This window comes from Ictalurus punctatus, chromosome 20 (genome assembly GCF_001660625.3).
Source record: "Ictalurus punctatus breed USDA103 chromosome 20, Coco_2.0, whole genome shotgun sequence".
Lineage (NCBI taxonomy): Eukaryota > Metazoa > Chordata > Actinopteri > Siluriformes > Ictaluridae > Ictalurus > Ictalurus punctatus.
In genome coordinates this window covers 6,439,732-6,457,475 of record NC_030435.2, presented here as the reverse complement: position 1 = coordinate 6,457,475, position 17,744 = coordinate 6,439,732, and the positions used below count along the sequence as shown (strand labels likewise).

The window sequence follows — 17,744 nt, the reverse complement described above, 5'->3', positions numbered from 1 at the left end:
GCCCTGAGGGAAGCCGTATGCATGATTAATGCATTTTCTTGTTGAATAAATGTTAGCATGCCTGACTGGATTTTTCAAAACACTGACTCAACATGATGCGTCTCACTTCAACAAACTGCATGGGTACATCACAAGCAAATGGATGCGCTTAATATGTGAGTAGCATCCATTTTGTAGTCACAGTCACATTCTCCAAAAATTGTTTGTTTATTCCATCATTGAATAAGAAACCAATCACTGGCCATAAATATTCATTGGTAGAACAGATGTAAGTTTATAAGTCCTATTGTGACTTATGACTGTTGGATATATTTCGCTAAATTATCTGTATTGTGTGTTGTCGTATGGAATAAATTTTACTGCACAATATGTAAAGCTTACAATCTGTTATTTTGTCAATGTAGCAATCAAGCATAGATAAAGTTCACTTATGTACCTGGGGATTCCTGCAACAATGAGCAGTCGAACAACTAAATCTAAGTGATTTCAAGAAATGCGAACGGCTCCCGAGTACACAACAGAAAAGCGTTCGTGCCATCATTCAGAGATTGCAAGTTTGGATCTCAATGATGCCATAGCCATGAGAGCAAAATGATCTGAGCTGTCTGGGTGGGAGGGCTGACATACTCCCTCTGCCCTGTCAGTCAAAGCAAAACTAACTAATATGAGCTCACGTATGCGGAAGAGGGCACATGGTACTTTAATATGAGAATAACTTTTTTTGATAGAAGCAGTATGACTTTGCTTACATTGCTTTTTCACTCTTTGCTCCGACTCATTCTCCAAGTTCCTCTCGTTCTCTTTAACTGTTCCTCATCGCTGTTCTTACTACGCGTCATATTTGTGCTCACACTGCAAGATTTATTTGCCAGTCATTTTGAATATGCTGGTAAATGTTGGGACACGTGCAACTTCCCAAAAGGTCTCACTGACTTTTAAGAGATAATGTTATCCGAACAGTCAGTAAGTATTTAAAAGGTTATAATAAGCTGAAAGCTGTAATGTTCTAAAAAATTATTCTAAAAAATGTTCTCCGAACACTCGCAAAATCTAACGGAACCACTTTTTAAATATATATGTTTATTTATAAAACAATGCTCAATTCCTTTTGGATTCGTCAAGGATTTGGACCAATTACATATGAGATCACCCTGAACCTTTACCGTTGAGAACATATGTGCTAAGATAGCTAACTAACTGACTTGTGTTGATTGGTCTGTTATATTCTGCTAGGTTGCTAATGAATGAATATCTAAGCATATGAAGAGGCAATTTGATGTCCAAATACGGAAATCCCAATTATGTCGACCTGTGACAAATGTGAGCTAGTTTCCTAGCAGTTAACTAGCTGGCTTGCTAACTAAATGATTTAATGCTAGTTATACTGGGCTATTTAGTAGGAGAACATGGGGGTGTTTCCTCACGGTGTTTCCAAATTGCATATATATTTATTTATATACATAGACCCTGGAATTTTCAAAGGCAAAGATTCCCATTACTGAAAATGTTAACTGGCACGTATCCGGAATCATTTTTCCTCCTTGAGACTTCTTGCTGTTTGGTCTCCTCCTAGACAGTCTCATCCCCACCTTCCTTATCCTGCAGCTGGTATTTCCTGAAGACGATTGTACTTTTACTTGGGCAAGATCGGTCCCCTCCTGCCCCGAGATCATAAGCATTCTGCCATTCTTTCTCTCTCCTGCTCTTCAATATTTCTCTTCTTACTTTTAAATTTTTATATCTTTAGCAAATGTGCTTGGGTCTCGCATTACAAATCCTCCGGTGTGCATGTGTGTGTAAGTGAGTGAGCCTCTTTCTCTCCTCTGAGGTCATTTCTGCCTGGTGCTGGTAGAGTGTGTGTGTGTAAATCTGAGCATCAGCAATCTGCAGCATGGTAAGTGGCTAAAGGCATCCGTCTGCAATACCATTCAGCTTTGGCTAGATCGCTGATAAACGGCAGAATTAGATGTGTCTGCTTGTAACAGCTACTACAGGATGGTCATGTCAGTTGATGTATGTAGCTTTGGTGAGCAGGATCTAGGTTTTTAAATCAGACTTAGCTAGTGGATAATGTTATGTGTCTTTGCAGACAGATGGTCTGCGCTTATGTCACAGGTGGTAATGTATACAAGAGACAACAATCACTTCTGGGCTCAAACATGGGCTTTATTAGCCCTGCAGGTGTATGCAGGCATGTGTGTGGTTTGGAGAAAATGCAAAAGTAGGCACTGCAGATGTTACACAGATGTGCATGACTACATGTGTAATATGCTTATCAGTATCAAACTATTGTCTTCGTGCAATTGCAGGATTTTGCAATATGCACAACAGCATGGTCATTAGGGCTGAGAAAAAAAATCTTAGATGCATCTCAAGTCTCTCTTTAAACAATTCTGCATCAATGAATAGGTTTCCATGTTTTTTTATTTTTTTTATTATTCATTCTTCCAGTTCATGTAATGTCACATATAATTGCTGCCATCTTGAGGAACGAATATGTCACTGATTATATTAATGTGATTTTATCTTTTATTTATAATGAAAATTGACTGCCCTAATACCCTTCACTATATGCAGTATGTTTTTAACAAGAAGCAATGTTTGGGAGTGGATCCTCCTTTTCATGCTGCTTCGTAGCTATGTTAGCTAGTTAAGTACTGTAGTACTGTACATTAAGGGATGGATAACTGGGAGTTTATCTCGGCAGAAAGTGTTGCTAACATTAGCTAAATTGAACTAGTTAATTGTTATCAACCCTCTGTATAAAGACAGAGGTTTTTCTCCTCCTGGTTGTTGTTGCCAGATGGGCTGGTTTGTGTATTTTAGAATCTGCTGATCTCCTGGGTTTTTCCACACACAACAGTTTCTAGAGTTTAAACAGAATGGTACGACAAACAAAAAACTTTCCGTTTTTTAAAGCAGAAATGCCTTGTTAATGACTGTTTTGAGCTGTCAGGAAGTGTACAGCAACTCAAATAACCACTTTTTACAACTGTGGTGAGCAGAAAAGCATCTCAGATAGCACAACATGTTGAACCTTGAGAGAGATGACTTTCAGGAGCGAGTCCAAAGCTATGTTAGGACATCCGTATCCATCCTAATGCCTATAGCTAACATTCCATGTGCCAGTAATTATGATGATAAGCCATGATATTTCGGATGGTTCTGCCAGCTAAGAGCTACACAGTTTTAAAGCTAAAAATCAAGTGTAGCTGAGGCGGTTACATTTGATATCCCTAACAAAACTTCAGGAATGTTATATGACATCAGCCTACATTGTGTTCTACCTTGAGGCTCCAGAGATAAAAGCAAGATCATACTTGCAAAGAATTAATGTTTCTCAAGGTTTGAGGAAAAGTGAAAGAAGCAAAAAAATTTTTTTTTCTTTTTTAAAAAAAAGATGTTTAAAAAAAAAATTAATTATTTTTTTCATTATTTAAATCTCACACTGTGACTGTCATTGGGATTTGTGGTAAACCAGTGTTTGTCAGCTCCATTGTTGCTTCCTGCCACATCTCAGGATGGATCCTGTTTTCTTTAGATCAATCGTTAGTGTTAGTCCCATTTGTGCTGATTGCCAAGTGCACTTGTCTTGCAGGTAAACAAACTTTTGCTGCTGTCTGGACTTCTCCAAACATCTCTAGCTTTAGTAGAAGAAATGTTGTTTATGGTGGTTCTTAGACAAACAAATGAATACTCATAAAATCGATGGATTCTTAAACAGGGACAGATTTTAAAACATTTCTTGGGTATTAAAGGAAAACTCCACCCTGAATAACTTGGATAATTAATCTTTATAATTCAAACATGATCTCCAGTGGCGTCCAAGATTTATTTAAAAATTCTGAGTTGGCGTTTTTGGTTTAAACTTCTTTCATTGTCATGTTGGTCTGTTTTGTGGTGCCCAAAGAGATTGAGAGAGCTGAACAGAAGACGAAAGAACTAAAGCGCTGCCGCATCAATCTCCTAATCCTAATCCCAAAGTTTATCTCGAAAGGTTCCAACATTCATGCTCATACCACCGTCAAAGGCATTGCGCTTGTCATCTTATAGCTTGATAACTAGCAGTGTTGAGTTTGAGACTTTGAGCTGCATTGCATTGTGGAACTTGCATTGCATTTAAACAGCAATTTGCACTCAGACAGAGATGGTGGAAATAGGAGTCACTGTGCATAATTGTGTTTTAGTCTTCTTATCTTAGCATTTGTGCTATGCATTATCTATCTTTAGGAAGTGTGTGTGTATATGGCTGTGGATTGGAACTGCCCTCTGTAAACTAATGATTATGGGATCTCACCATGTGTTATTACTTTATCTCAATCCAAAAATCTCTACGCTGTTTCCACCCACGGATGCATTTAGGGGAACGATGGCCACCCACCACCATCCTACTGAAGTTATATATATATATATATATATATATATATATATATATATATATATATATATATATATATATATATATATATATATATATATATATATATATATCTTGCAGTACGTACATAGATACAGATATAGCTTTAACCAGTGCTCTTTCATTCATTGTATTTTTTGTTGCTTTAATACTGTTCTTGTTGCTACATGCTCCAGCTCTGGAATATTGGTGCAGTGTGGGTTGTGGGTGGAGACGAGAGGTGAAGGTCAAAACACGAGCAAATCAAAACAAGTCTTTAAAAAACAGGCCAGAGTCAAAACTAAAGGATGGTAAACACAATAGTCTTGACACAAGACTATCTGTATGCATGAAAGCATAAACTATTCACTACTACGTTGTTAGGATTTGAATGGTATAATATGGAATAAAACACAACAGGACATGCTTTTGTAGGAAAATAATGAACAACAGGGTGGTGTGATGGTTTCGTTACCTTCTCAAAGTTGATTAATTTCCAATAACAGCATTCTGTCTTTATTAAACCACATTCTTTCTTTATTAAAGACTGACACAGCATACGTTTGATCCGTTTATAGATGCATTTAATGTGGTAACACATGTAAAACATGTTCTTGTAATCAATTACCTTTAAACCAGCCTCTCTTTTTTTTACTCTCTCTTGAACTTAAGACAAAAACATGGCCACTTGTTATGTTACCAAGAATTATATTTTTTGATTGCAAGCTTGATTTCCAGCCAGAGGTGTGTGTGTGTGTGTGTGTGTGTGTGTGTGTGTGTGTGTGTGTGTGTGTGTGTGTGTGTGTGTGTGTGTGTGTGTGGGTGGGTGGGTGGGTGGGTGCCTAAAGGAGCACCTAGGAGACAGGTGAATTTTTACAGAGTTCCGTGCTTCTTTTATATTTATTTTCAGTATTTCTACCATGAGCACTTTTCACTGTACACTTCTTCCACTCAATTAAAACAAAAGAAAAGAAACCAGAAACTCTGTCATTCATGGATTGTCACCCCTGAATTCAACTTTAAGTTCATTCAAGTTCAAGCTGAGTGTGTTGTGTGTTGTGTATTGTGTCTGCTCTGTCAGCTTTGTCTCTCTCTGGCTCACCGCATCTACTGAAAAGAAAGCATGTATACAGTGGTGCTTGAAAGTTTGTGAACCCTTTAGGATGTTTAATATTTCTGCATAAATATGACTTAAAACATCATCATCTCCACAAGTCCTAAAAGTAGACAAAGAGAACCCAATTAAATAAGTGAGGCAAAAATATTATACTTGGTCGTTTATTTATTTATTGAGGAAAATAATCCAGTATTACATTTCTGTGTGTGGCAAAATTATGTGAACCTTTAAGATTAGCAGTTAATTTGAAAGTGAAAATAGTCAGGTGATTTCAATCAATGGGATGGCAGTCAGGTGTGCGTGAGCGCCATGTTTTATTTAAAGTACAGGGATCTATCAAAGTCTGATCTTCACAACACATGGTTGTGGAAGTGTATCATGGCATGAACAAAGGAGATTTCTTAGGATCTCAGAAAAAGAGTTGTTCATGCGCATTAGGCTGGAAAAGGTTACAAAACCACCAATCCACTATCAGAGCGAATGTGTCCAAATGGAAGAAATTCAAAAGTATTGTTAACCTCGCTAGGAGTGGTCGACCAACAAAGATCACTCCAAGAGCAAGACGTGTAATAGTCTGTGAGGTCACAAAGGAACCCCGGGTAACTTCTAAGCAACTACAGGCCTCTCTCACATTGGCTAATGATAATGTTCAAGAGTCCACCATCAGGAGAATGCTGAACAACAATGGTGTACATGGCAGGGTTGCAAGGAGAAAGCCACTGCTCTCCAAGAAGAACATTTCTGCCCCTCTGCAGTTTGCTAAAGATCACATGGACAAGCCAGAAGGCCATTGGAATAATGTTTTGTGGACAGTTGAGACCAAAATAGAACTTTTTGGTTTAAATGAGAAGCGTGATTTTGGAGAAAGGAACACACTGCATTCCAGCACACGACCCTTATCTCATCTGTGAAACATGGTGGTGGTAGTATTGTGGTTTGGGCCTGTTTTGCTGCATCTGAGCAAATTTCATCAATAAATGAATTACCAAGTACAATATTATTGTCTCATTTGTTTTATTGCGATCTCTTTATCTACTTTTAGGGCTTGTGTAAAAATCAGATGATGTTTTAGGTCATATTTATGCAGAAATATATAAAACACAAACTTTCAAGCACCACTGTAAGTAAGCTACTGGTAATAAGACACAGTTGGGAACAATCACAAGTTACCTGCCGGTTAGACCCGCCTCCTCTCTCCGGCCACACCCGACACTCGACCACGCCCCTTCTGCCACACTGCATTTTACACTTGTGTCCACATTTGGACTTTGAACTGATATTTGTTTTCTTTTTGTAGTTGTTTTAGTCTGGAAATAACCATAGACCCTGCATACACCTATTCATTTCATGCATATTTTATCCGGATTGGATTATTAGCCACTTGTAGTTCTATTTTACAGATTATTCATTGGAAAAGAAGGAACACCACAGGAAGTTGTCAGTGTTATAAGCTGAATTACAACTGAATATCAGACTAAATGACTGCAAGTGTAATTACAAGTCTAATTTCACATATACTGCATGTGTTTAAACATGTGTGCACACATTTAAAAAACAATGTATACCACATTTGTGCGTGCGTGTGTGTCTGTGTGTGTGTGTGTGTGTGTGTGTGTGTGTGTGTGTGTGTGTGTGAAAGGTAAACAGCAGTGCAGTGAAGTAAAACATCTTTAAAAGCAGCTATGGGCTTCAAAACTAATCATTACATCTTGCAGTAGTGTTATTGATTAGTTTTGTTTCCTGTCAGCATTTGATGTCTGCATTACTGTAAAAGGTTTGTTTTAGGAGGCACAGATTATAGTGGACAAAATAGAGTGTAGGTTCAAATGAGCGAGCTCCTGGGTGCTGTTCCAATGACAGACCTGCAGGTAAGCCTTAAAGCAGCAGATCATATCTGAATAAAATTTGTGCTTCGGGGAAAAGCAGAAAGTCTTTCGCTTCCAGTAGTTTATTTGTGGACTGCCGGCTGTTTCTCTGAGTGATACAGATGACCTTGTCTTTGAACCCATACAATGTTTCTGAGTAGGTGTAGTATTACAGTTTCACTATAAGGTTGAAGGTCTGAGATGGCTCATGTATCAGAGGACTAGCTACCTCATGTTATCTAGCTAGCTAACAAAACCTGTGAACATACACACGTCTATATAAACACCAATTATGTTTTCCTTCCTATTTGAAGATGCATATATGGACTCAATGTCGTGTCTACATTTCTGTAAATGAATTCAAAGATTCTCCTTCTGTGATCTTTAGACAGACCTTACTGTTAATTACGCTTTGCTTTGTGCCAATTTCATCTATCTGGACATTAGTCTTGAGAAATCATGAACATTATAAATGTACATTAATGGAAGATGAGAAGAGAACAGGCTTCTGTCGGGGGGGGGGGGCAAAATGGAGAAGTAATACTTGTAGAAGTAGTGGAGAAGAGAGACGTTAGACGTTCCAGAATGCAATGTGATGCACGTGAGTTACGGCAGAGACTCAGCTCAGCTAGTTAGTGATCTAGGACATGACAAGAGTGATGCCACTGAAAGCTGAAGCCTTGGAATCTGACTTGTTTGAGTAGAGTGTACAGATGACAAGGTGAGAGAGCTGGACGGATTAAAGCGCTGCTGCACTGGGCGCTTTAGGTACTGCTGAACCAAGGGATAATTCCCATTGGCACCATTCAGTATATCAGTATGTAGTCCGACGGCATTGTGCGTAATATAGAAAACCATTAAGCAAACTGAAAATGGTCAATGAAAAAAAAAGAAATGCAGAATCTCATCATAAAGGCTAATGAAGATCATAAATGAATTATAAAGATTAATGTGCAAGGATTTTTCCTTTATTGCTGCCAGCCAGTGGAGCAAAAATCACATTTTACTTCCTTCAATGGTGAAACGCACCCTCTATTTATATGACTCGATACCACTATTCAGTAGAAACTACTCCGCCACATCAAAGAACTTAAAGCTATCCTAAAGCTGATACCATGTCACCCATATTGACTTGACATGGCTTTTAAAGAGCTTGTGTATTGTTTGGTGTTGCAGGCAACCTAGAATGCTTTTGACCCCATTCAAGGACATAGAGATGTTTGTTGAAAGGCCAAAATCAGATTGTTATTTCAAGCATGCCACAGTTGTTATGTCTACTTCTATTGTTTTCATCTCAGGTAGAGCCTGCAGTCATCGTTTTTGAGCTCTCAAACATCACCCCCCACCCCCACCCCCACCCCCCACTGCGCTTCGTTCCTGCGTGAAAAGAAATTCCACCTTTACGGTAACTTTAGGTCCATTGAAAAGCAATAGACAGAGTAATCCCTGGTTTCCTTTGGAACCTTGCAGATGATGAAAGTAAGAGTGAAGCTGTGTGAATGGCTCAGTTCCTGTTCATTATTCTAAACGGCTTATTAGTGTTTCCCTCCATCCTGTGATTTATTGAATGCCACACTTTTAAAGGCATACTACTGGGTGCAATTACTTATATCACATAACGATCTTTTGTATGTAGCTCTGCTAACTGTACTTTTGGTAGCAATCCAAGTCTTTCTCCATAAGGCAGTGTTTTCTTAAGCCTTGCCTTAAACTTGGATATGACCAAAATAGCACAAAATAAGCACCATAAATTAATATCTTTGCACCACATGTAAGTTTCAGAGGATGTTATTGCACTATGGGACTGCTCTTTGGAGGTCTCAAATCAGCACACACTTTTTGCCCCATTAATCACTTTTGTAACAAGCCTTATTTTAGTGTCTGTCATAATGTGTTTGCACTTTTCCTTGCAGGATTTTAAAGGAATAGTTTTTATCTGTTTGTACTGATCTTTTCTGATCAGACAATCTGATTTCAGATAATGAAAACAGAATTTCTGTGTGGGGCACACGGTGGCTTAGTGGTTAGTACGTTCTCTTCACACCTGCAGGGTTCGAGTCCCGCCGGGGCCATGTGTGTGCAGAGTTTGCGCATTCTCCCCGTGCTGTGGGGGGGTTTCCTCCGGGTACTCCGGTTTCCTCCCCCAGTCCAGAGACATGCATGCTAGGCTGATTGGCATGCCTAAAGTGTCCGTAGTGTATGAATGGGTGTGTGAATGTGTATGTGATTGTGCCCTGCGATGGACTGGCACCCTGTCCATGGTGTACCCTGCCTGGTGCCCGATGCTCCCTGGGGTAGGCTCCAGGTTCCCCGTGACCCTGAAAAGGAGTTAGCGGTAGAAGATGGATGGATGGATTTCTGTGTTTCTTATTAATGTTTATATAGCAAATCAAGCATCCTTATACATTTATTTTTGTTATATTAGGTAGGCTTATACAGCCTTGTACAGTCTGTACAACATTTTGCAGAGTTTTTTATTTGTGATTGCTGCTGCCAAAAATGCTTGATTTTGCTGTGGCTTTTTTTTTATTTTTTATTTGCAACCCAACTTGCTGAGTTCTTTGTGCATTTCTTGCAGAAAACCACTTGAATTGGTGAAATTGCAATTGCATGAAATAGTTTTGTATGCTCTTTCACAGTGATGTTTGTTGGTAAATGTTTGTGATGTTTGTTGGGGAAGTGGTGGCTTGGCGGTTACTCTGGGTTACTGATCGGAAGGTCGGGAGGTCAAGCCCCAGCACTGCCAAGCTGCCACTATTTTGCCCTTGAACAAGGCCCTCTGCTCCAGGGGTGCTGTATCATGGCTGACCCTGCGCTCTGACCCCAGCTTCCTAACATGCAGGGATATGCGAATAAAAGAATTTCACTGTGCTGTAATGTAATAATAAAGGTCGCATTCTAAATGAGACCTTTTAGCTGTACTCATGTTCAACACACGTGAATCCAAGAGGGCTTTGGTTGAATGGGTGTTGTGATGTTGTTGTCAAATGACGAATCTTGGCCCAAATCTGCGGTAACCATGAAGCTTCTCAGAATATTGCGGAGTTTGCTTGATTTTGCATTAATTTCTGCGATCGCAAAATCCTGGAGGGACTGACAATAGGCTGATCATGTCCTTGGTGCTTGAAGTGGGTCAATACTAGGAGTGGGTGATATGACAAAAATATCAAATCACAATATAGACGTTTGCTAAAAACCTCCATTTAAAAATTGTAAAACAAATTCTAAAAATATAATTGGTACTTTTATGTCTACAAAAATAAATAAAATACCATTTTAAAAAATATATATTTTACGGTTTTGAAGACAAAATTCTATCATCAAATCAGCTGTTTCCAATCAGTGTTTGTAATTGATGTAAAAAAAAAAAAAAAAAAAACAAAGTTAGAAAAATATCTCACAATACCTGCAATATCTCAGAAAAATTTATTGTGGCATACTGAACTTTATCACGATATTGATGTTATATTGTTATATTGCCAACTCTAGTCAGTATTCACCAGTACACAGTACCAGAGCCTCTATGTTTTGCTTTTTTGAGTACCGTAAGTCTTTTTTTGTGTGTGTACCAACGCTTTTCATAATAGATTTTTTAGAAGGTACTCCGTTTTACCCACGGAATCTGATTTTGGGCCAGGTTTATGATTCTGCATTTATGTATTTGTGAACATATGAGGGCATCATGCAAGGTTGCATACGTGTCTGCAGTGAAAAAAGACAAGGCGATGGTGAACATGAAGGTTAGTCACACATTATTGATTTCAAGCCTTTTCACTTTCAGGCCTTACATTGCTAGTATAAGAAGTTCTGCAGTTCTGTCTACCAAAACCCAAGCTCAACCAATCAAATCCATACGGGGTTGCTGCAAAATATACAGTGCCCTCCACTAATATTGGCATCCTTGGTAAATATGAGCAATGAAGGCTGTGAAATATTGTCTTTATTGTTCAACCTTTTGATCTTTTGTTAAAAAACAAAAAATCATGAAAATATATCACATAAATATATGGATATCAAATAATTGCAAACATAGCACAGGTTTATAAAAAAAAATCTTTGTTAAATATAGGTGTGTAACAATTATTGGCACCCCAATGAATTCATATGAGAAAAATATATTTTAAGTATATTCCCATTGATATTTAAAACATTTTAAGTACACCTGGGTGACATGGAACAGGAAATTGTTCAAACATGACTTCCTGTTTCACAGGGGTACAAATTTGAGCTAACACATAAGCCAAATTCCCTTAGTCATTCATAACAATGCGTAAGACCAAGGAATATAGCTGTGAAGTGTGGCAAAAGGTTGTTGAGCTTTACAAAATGTGATTTAATGTTTTGGGGCTGTTTTTCTACCAAAGGACCTGGATATTTTGTTAGGATACATGGTACCATGGACTCTATCAAACATCACTAGATATTAAATGAAAAGCTGATTTCCTCTGCAAGAAAGCATAAAATGAGCAGTAGTTGGATCTTCCAGCAGGACATGATCTAAAACATGCATCAAAATCAACACAAAAATGGTTTACTGACCACAAAGTCAAGGTCCTACCATCGCCATCCCAGTCCCCTGACTTAAAACCCATCGAAAACCTGTGGGGTGAACTGAAGAGGAGAGTCCACCAGCATGGACCTCAAAATGTGAAGGATCTGGAGAGATTCTGTATGGAGGTATGGTCTCAGATCACTTGCCATGTATTCTCCAACCTCATCAGGCATTATAGGAGAAGACTTGGAGTTGTTATCTTGGGAGGTAGCACACCTATATTTAAGGTTTTTTTTATTTATTTATTTTTTTTAAATAAACCTGTGTTGTTTCCAATTGTTTGATATCCATGAGAGTAGAGTATTTTTGTGAATTGTATGAACAATATATAAAAAGGTTAAACAATAGACAATTTTTCACAGCCGTCTTTGCTCATATTTACCAAGGGTGCCAATATTAATGGAGTGCACTGTAGTTATGTATCAGAATGTGTGTGACCATCCAATATTTAATGTCTATAGTTTTGCATGTCAGAAGTTGACACACAGACTAGTTATCCCACTTCGCACACTGAATATCCTGTAATGGCATGTTGTTTTTTTTCCCGAGAACACGTTTCGAGCGAAATGAAAAGTGAGCTCCGTAACCTGGAGGAAGTCATTTGGTAATATGGCAATACCAAGACAAACAAGTCTCATGTTTTTGACCATATGCACTGTATTAGGGTTATCTGAGTGAATCTGATCAGTAGATCTGTGCTCGAAGGCAAAAATAAATAAATAAATAAATGAAAATGGCATTCAAGTGTCCTAACAAAGATCCAATATTAAGTCTATTCAAAATGTCCTAAACGCTTGGGCTAAATTGTCATTGCATTGCAAATGAATTAGCACAAACAGTCGTTTATAGAATGTTTCACATTTTGAAACATTTGTAATTGAAAATTAAATAAATAATGTATGTGTATGGCAAATGATATGTGGTGTAAGTAGTAGTAGCTGAATATCAAATGTCATTCCATCATAGAGTGCACTACATAGAATATAAAACAACTGTGTTTTAGAACCTATGTAGTAATCATGTATAGTGAATAAAAAAGTGTTTAATTAAAAGGTTTATAACAGAGACATAAAAGTGAACAAAAAGGGGGGTCTGGGTTATACTTGACGCATCATTTTGCAAGCGCATACAAAAGCAGCAATGACGCAAGTGGATTATTCATACATTCACTGCATATAGTATGAGTGTAGAATATTGCATCAGAGTCAAAACATCCCTGTACATCAGGTTTCTAAGTCTAACTGTAAAATGTTTAGAGATTTCATGCCCAGTGACATTAAACATACTGACGAGCTCTGTGTCTCATAAAACTGCCCAGTCTTTGTGATTACTGTTATGGGCTGCACCTCAAATTGAAACCTCTGACCTCACATTCCAAAATATTTACTAAATAAAGAAACCCCAGAAGACTGGTACGTAAAACAGACCTTTCAGTAGATTTGATGGGTATACGAGAGTTTTTAACCATAACGAGAAAAAAAACAGTTAATGTGAGTACTCAATAACAGTCTAGAATATTACGTAAGTGTGCCACTTGAGACACAATGCTTCGTGGAGGGCACTAGGTGGGGAAATATATGTCCATTTTTTATTTCTGAACTCTGTTACTGTATGTTGTTATAGTGAAAAGACTCAAATAAAATATACCCTATTAATTTAAACATGGCTTACTGAATGTGAATATTTCAAAAATATTAGTCTAATATTCATATGTAAATTGATTGAAAACATGATTGAAACAAAAGAGGAAATTGTGAGCTACTTTCCCAATTGTAAATCAAGTGAGGTTACAACCCCTAGCTTGGGAACCCCTGTTTAACATATGATTATTAAAGGTTAATGCTACCAATTCCACCTTGAAATGCACTCTAATCCACAGTCAGCTATAAGCGGTTAGTTATTATGATAGTGAATCAATGCACTAAGTATGTGAAGGAAGGTGGATCCTCTTTGGTAGAGCTTACAATGTGAAACGGCAGTGCTGTAAATAAATTTACTGCACAGGCGTGCTATAACCACGCATCATTCTGTGTTCAGTTAGAATAGTCTCTGTTCTGCCCACATGGGGAAGTGCTTCATCAGCAGAGCCCACACAAGCGATCGTTCACTCGACTCTAAAGCCAAGGGAAGTAGAAAAACTCCCGAGCTGCAGCTACTTTCAACAGGAACATTAAACCAGCACAATTAGAGGGACCTAAGTGAATGGGACAGGAAGCAGAGGAAGTGTTTTTCTCAGTCTGAGTCTCCTAGAGAGGCTGTTGATGATAAGGAAATAGCAGTAGCCAAATATGCGGGAAGCAGTACAACAATGCTCTGAGATATTGAATGCATTTTCCGCCAGTTACAAGCGTTAAAAGGAACTTGTGTTTATTTGCAATTCACGTCTGTGAAACTGAATGATGTATTGCCAGATATTTCTATTGTACGCATTGTAATCTGTAGAAAAAAATGGACTAGTGTGAAGGAAAAAAGGAGGAAAAGAGTCATTAGGTTAGCTGAGGTGATGTATGTTCGTTAACCATTGAAGAGAGGAGGTGGAGCTTATCACACGTTCAGTTAATAGTGCTCTTTTAGAAACAAACTGAAACTGGTTAGATTTATAGCTGTATACTTTAAAATTGTTTATTGTGTAAACATTCAGCAAGAGCAAACTTGGATAATCAAACAAATCTGATCCAAAACACATGTTTGTTAAGATATTATTACCACATATTTGCCGTTAAAGTAAATTATCACTATTATTTTAATAGTATGTGTTGAACTTGTAAAGTATTTAAAAAGACAAGCGCTAATGTGAGAGGACTAACTGTTTAGTGCAGTACACCAGGTGTGACATTGCATGTCATCCACACCAACTGAAGTAGCTGATGACTTTTTAGACGCAGCATTGCCGTAGACTCCCAGTGTTCTCAGTCTTCTTCCTGTTCTCAACAGATGCAAGACAACGAACCATAAATGAAAAATTGGTAAGAGGTTTAAGGGACTGCCTGAATCCGAATTCTTTTCTAACTCAAAAGCCTTTCTTAGGGGATTAGTCTTAAAGGCTTAGTGGTCCAAAATGTTTTCTCCACTCACACAGGAAATCACTATATTAAAATAACTATACTTAAAATATATATATTTTAGCAGCAAATTGTAAACACATCCTTTCTTTATTTTGCTCATTCTGTTCTTTTTCTTTCTTTATTTCTTTCACTCTTTATTTCATTCCTTTATTATTTTCTTTCTTTCACTATTCATTTAACTATTTATTTGATATTTTCCTATCTACCCATCTGAGGTCTTTTGCCTTTTCTTTCACTCTTTTACTCTTTCCTTTTTTCTTTCATTCTTCTGCCCCCCTCTCTCTCCCTCTCTCTCTTTCTGAGAATCAGCAACATGATGTATTTCATTCCTGCAATTAATCATTTAATTTATCAAAAATTAGTCAATTAATTTTGTTCCCCATTTAATCTTTGTTTATATGATGGCTTGCATGATAAGACTGGAGAATTTGGCTGAGGGGTGTGTGTGTGTGTGTGTGTGTGTGTGTGTGTGTGTGTGTGTGTGAGAGAGAGAGAGAGAGAGAGAGAGAGAGAGAGAGAGAGAGAGAGAGAGATTTCATCTCACACTCATTCTTCCAACTGCCACTTTGTGGAACTGCAGGGAAATTGGTTATTTATAGCATTTTGAGGCACTGTCTCTCATCGGCTGCCATGTTTCACCAGTATGAAGGAGACATATGGACGTGCATACGTTGACACATGCAACAGGCTATAAAAGTGTATGGGGAGAGAGGAGGTCTTTAAAGCTCAGCAGTGTTGAGTGAGATAATGAGTACAATGTGTGTTGTAAAAGAGCAGGAAAGATGAAATAAGGGGGAGTTAAAGATTAATTGGAAGCAAATGGAAGCAACTTATCGTAAAGAACTGTCAGCTAGACAGAAGTGCTACTGCGTCTGGACAGATGTTAGGTGTGTAGTGTAGGTACATCTGGAAAGGGGGACTTCTTAAAGAATAGAGAAGACGCCCCTTCGTTCAGTAGTCTTATGTTAGTGAATTATCCACAGACAAACTCTCATGAATCATTGTGAAGTGTCTTTTCATTGTAACCATTTGTCTTTTTCATTATGTCCTCAGGGTGAAAAACAAAAATGTAATAGTTTTTATCAGCCAGAAGTAGTCTAGACGCTAGGGTTTTTACCAGGGTGTGAGTGATTTTTAAAAAAAAAAATTTTAATCTGCTGCTAATAACTGCTTATTATGTTCTATGTTAAAGTAGCAGAACTGTGAATGAGTGCGAGTGCATCGCAGGAATCTTTCCAGGAAGCCAGGGAGTTTTGGAGGAAACAGGGATTGTGAACTTTTTTTGAGCCCCTGCTTGAAAAACAGAAATTTTCTGTGGACAGTGAACATAATCATTGGTCAAATACAAACTGCACACAATGACTGAGCTGGAAAGCCGCCATTTTTAAAAACCTACAATTACTCAGATGTTTTATGTTAATATTTTTGTTTATGCAACACCCATTTTTGCACATGTGCCAGTCAAAAATGTATTTCTGGTGGAATATTGTGAACAGTAAAAACGGGCATGTTAAGCTTCATTAATGTTAACATCATATTCACATAAATAAATTTCCTGTATTTTATTCCTTACATAAAAATTTGTGTGAGTCTGTGAGTATAATCAGGGAGACTACTGTGGCCCTCTGGCCCACTGCCTACTGACCTTCCAATGTAAACATCGATAAGAGAGGCATTTTAATTATGTTTGGGATTAAAGTAGAGTAGACGAGCCCCACTTTTTTTTCTCTCCAGACACTGTGTTCAAAGTCAGTCTCTCTCTCTCTCTCTCTCTCTCTCTCTCTCTCTCTCTCTCTCTCTCTCTCCCCCATGCTCCCCCTCTCTCTCTCTCTCCCTCTGTTATGTTTAGCAATCTTAAATGAAGCTATTCAGTTCATTAACCAGTGGGCAAATATGACGAATAAGTCCAAAATTGTCCTTGTCAAGCTTTATTATCGAAACTTTCAGCAAAACCTGACCTTTTAACTAGCGCAGGACAAGTGTAAACTAGTTTTTCTTCTTTCATGTTTCGCTTTTATTTTCAACCCTCTTTCTTCAAATGGGCGTTATTTTATATCAATTCATAAACTAACCTAATTAACCATTACTGAAACACCACATCTTAATAAATTGTATTTTTCTGTTTTAAGTTGGTTTCTGTTCATCAGTGATGTTACACTGAGATTCACCGATGTGACTTAGGACACAGACTAAACTTTACTATGTAGCTGAACTTTGTAACGCCATAGAGACAGCCATCTTGGACAACCAGAATGACTTTATTCCTTTGGCATAATCTTCTCCCATTCCTTGGGGTCTGTCTCCCAAAATTCGAAGGTGATAATAGTCCCACTATGAAATTAAAATGCAGAGTTAAAAAGTAACTGAAGAACATTGTGCAAATGTATGACGATTTGGACATACAAAAAAAATCTGTATTTGGTACATTACCAAACATGTCGTAGCTGATTGATTACGTTTAAGGTAAAAAGAAACTGTATACATTTGGGGTTTTTTTCTTTTGTTAAACTAGTCCTGTCAAGATGGGGCTGACCTACTGAAAGCAGTTCATGCACATATAAAATGAGCCAAAGGTTATCTAAGGTTATTCTTATATTCAGCACCAAATGTAGTTTCTAGTTTTTACAAGGATATTACAGAAGGATTTCCCAGTATTTTGGTAATTGTTGACTTTATGCTAGATTTCCTACTACAAAATTACATTATTTTTTTTTCATAATTATATAAATAATGTAAAAATATATCCTAA

At 37.7% G+C, this 17,744-nt stretch overlaps 1 protein-coding gene across 2 annotated transcripts in view; it reads left to right on the top strand.

Annotated features, from left to right (window-relative positions):
* The first annotated feature begins 1,696 nt into the window (after positions 1–1,696).
* septin4b (septin 4b) overlaps positions 1,697–17,744 on the top strand; it is a 41,137-nt gene continuing 25,089 nt past the window's right edge. Inside the window, exon 1 of one of the 2 annotated variants that reach the window (XM_053673550.1) lies at positions 1,697–1,894. In XM_053673550.1, coding sequence (XP_053529525.1) covers positions 1,892–1,894 — 3 coding nt within the window. In that variant the 5' untranslated portion in view covers positions 1,697–1,891. The remainder of the gene's footprint in view (positions 1,895–17,744) is intronic. The other variant, XM_017496186.3, reaches the window with a different exon arrangement.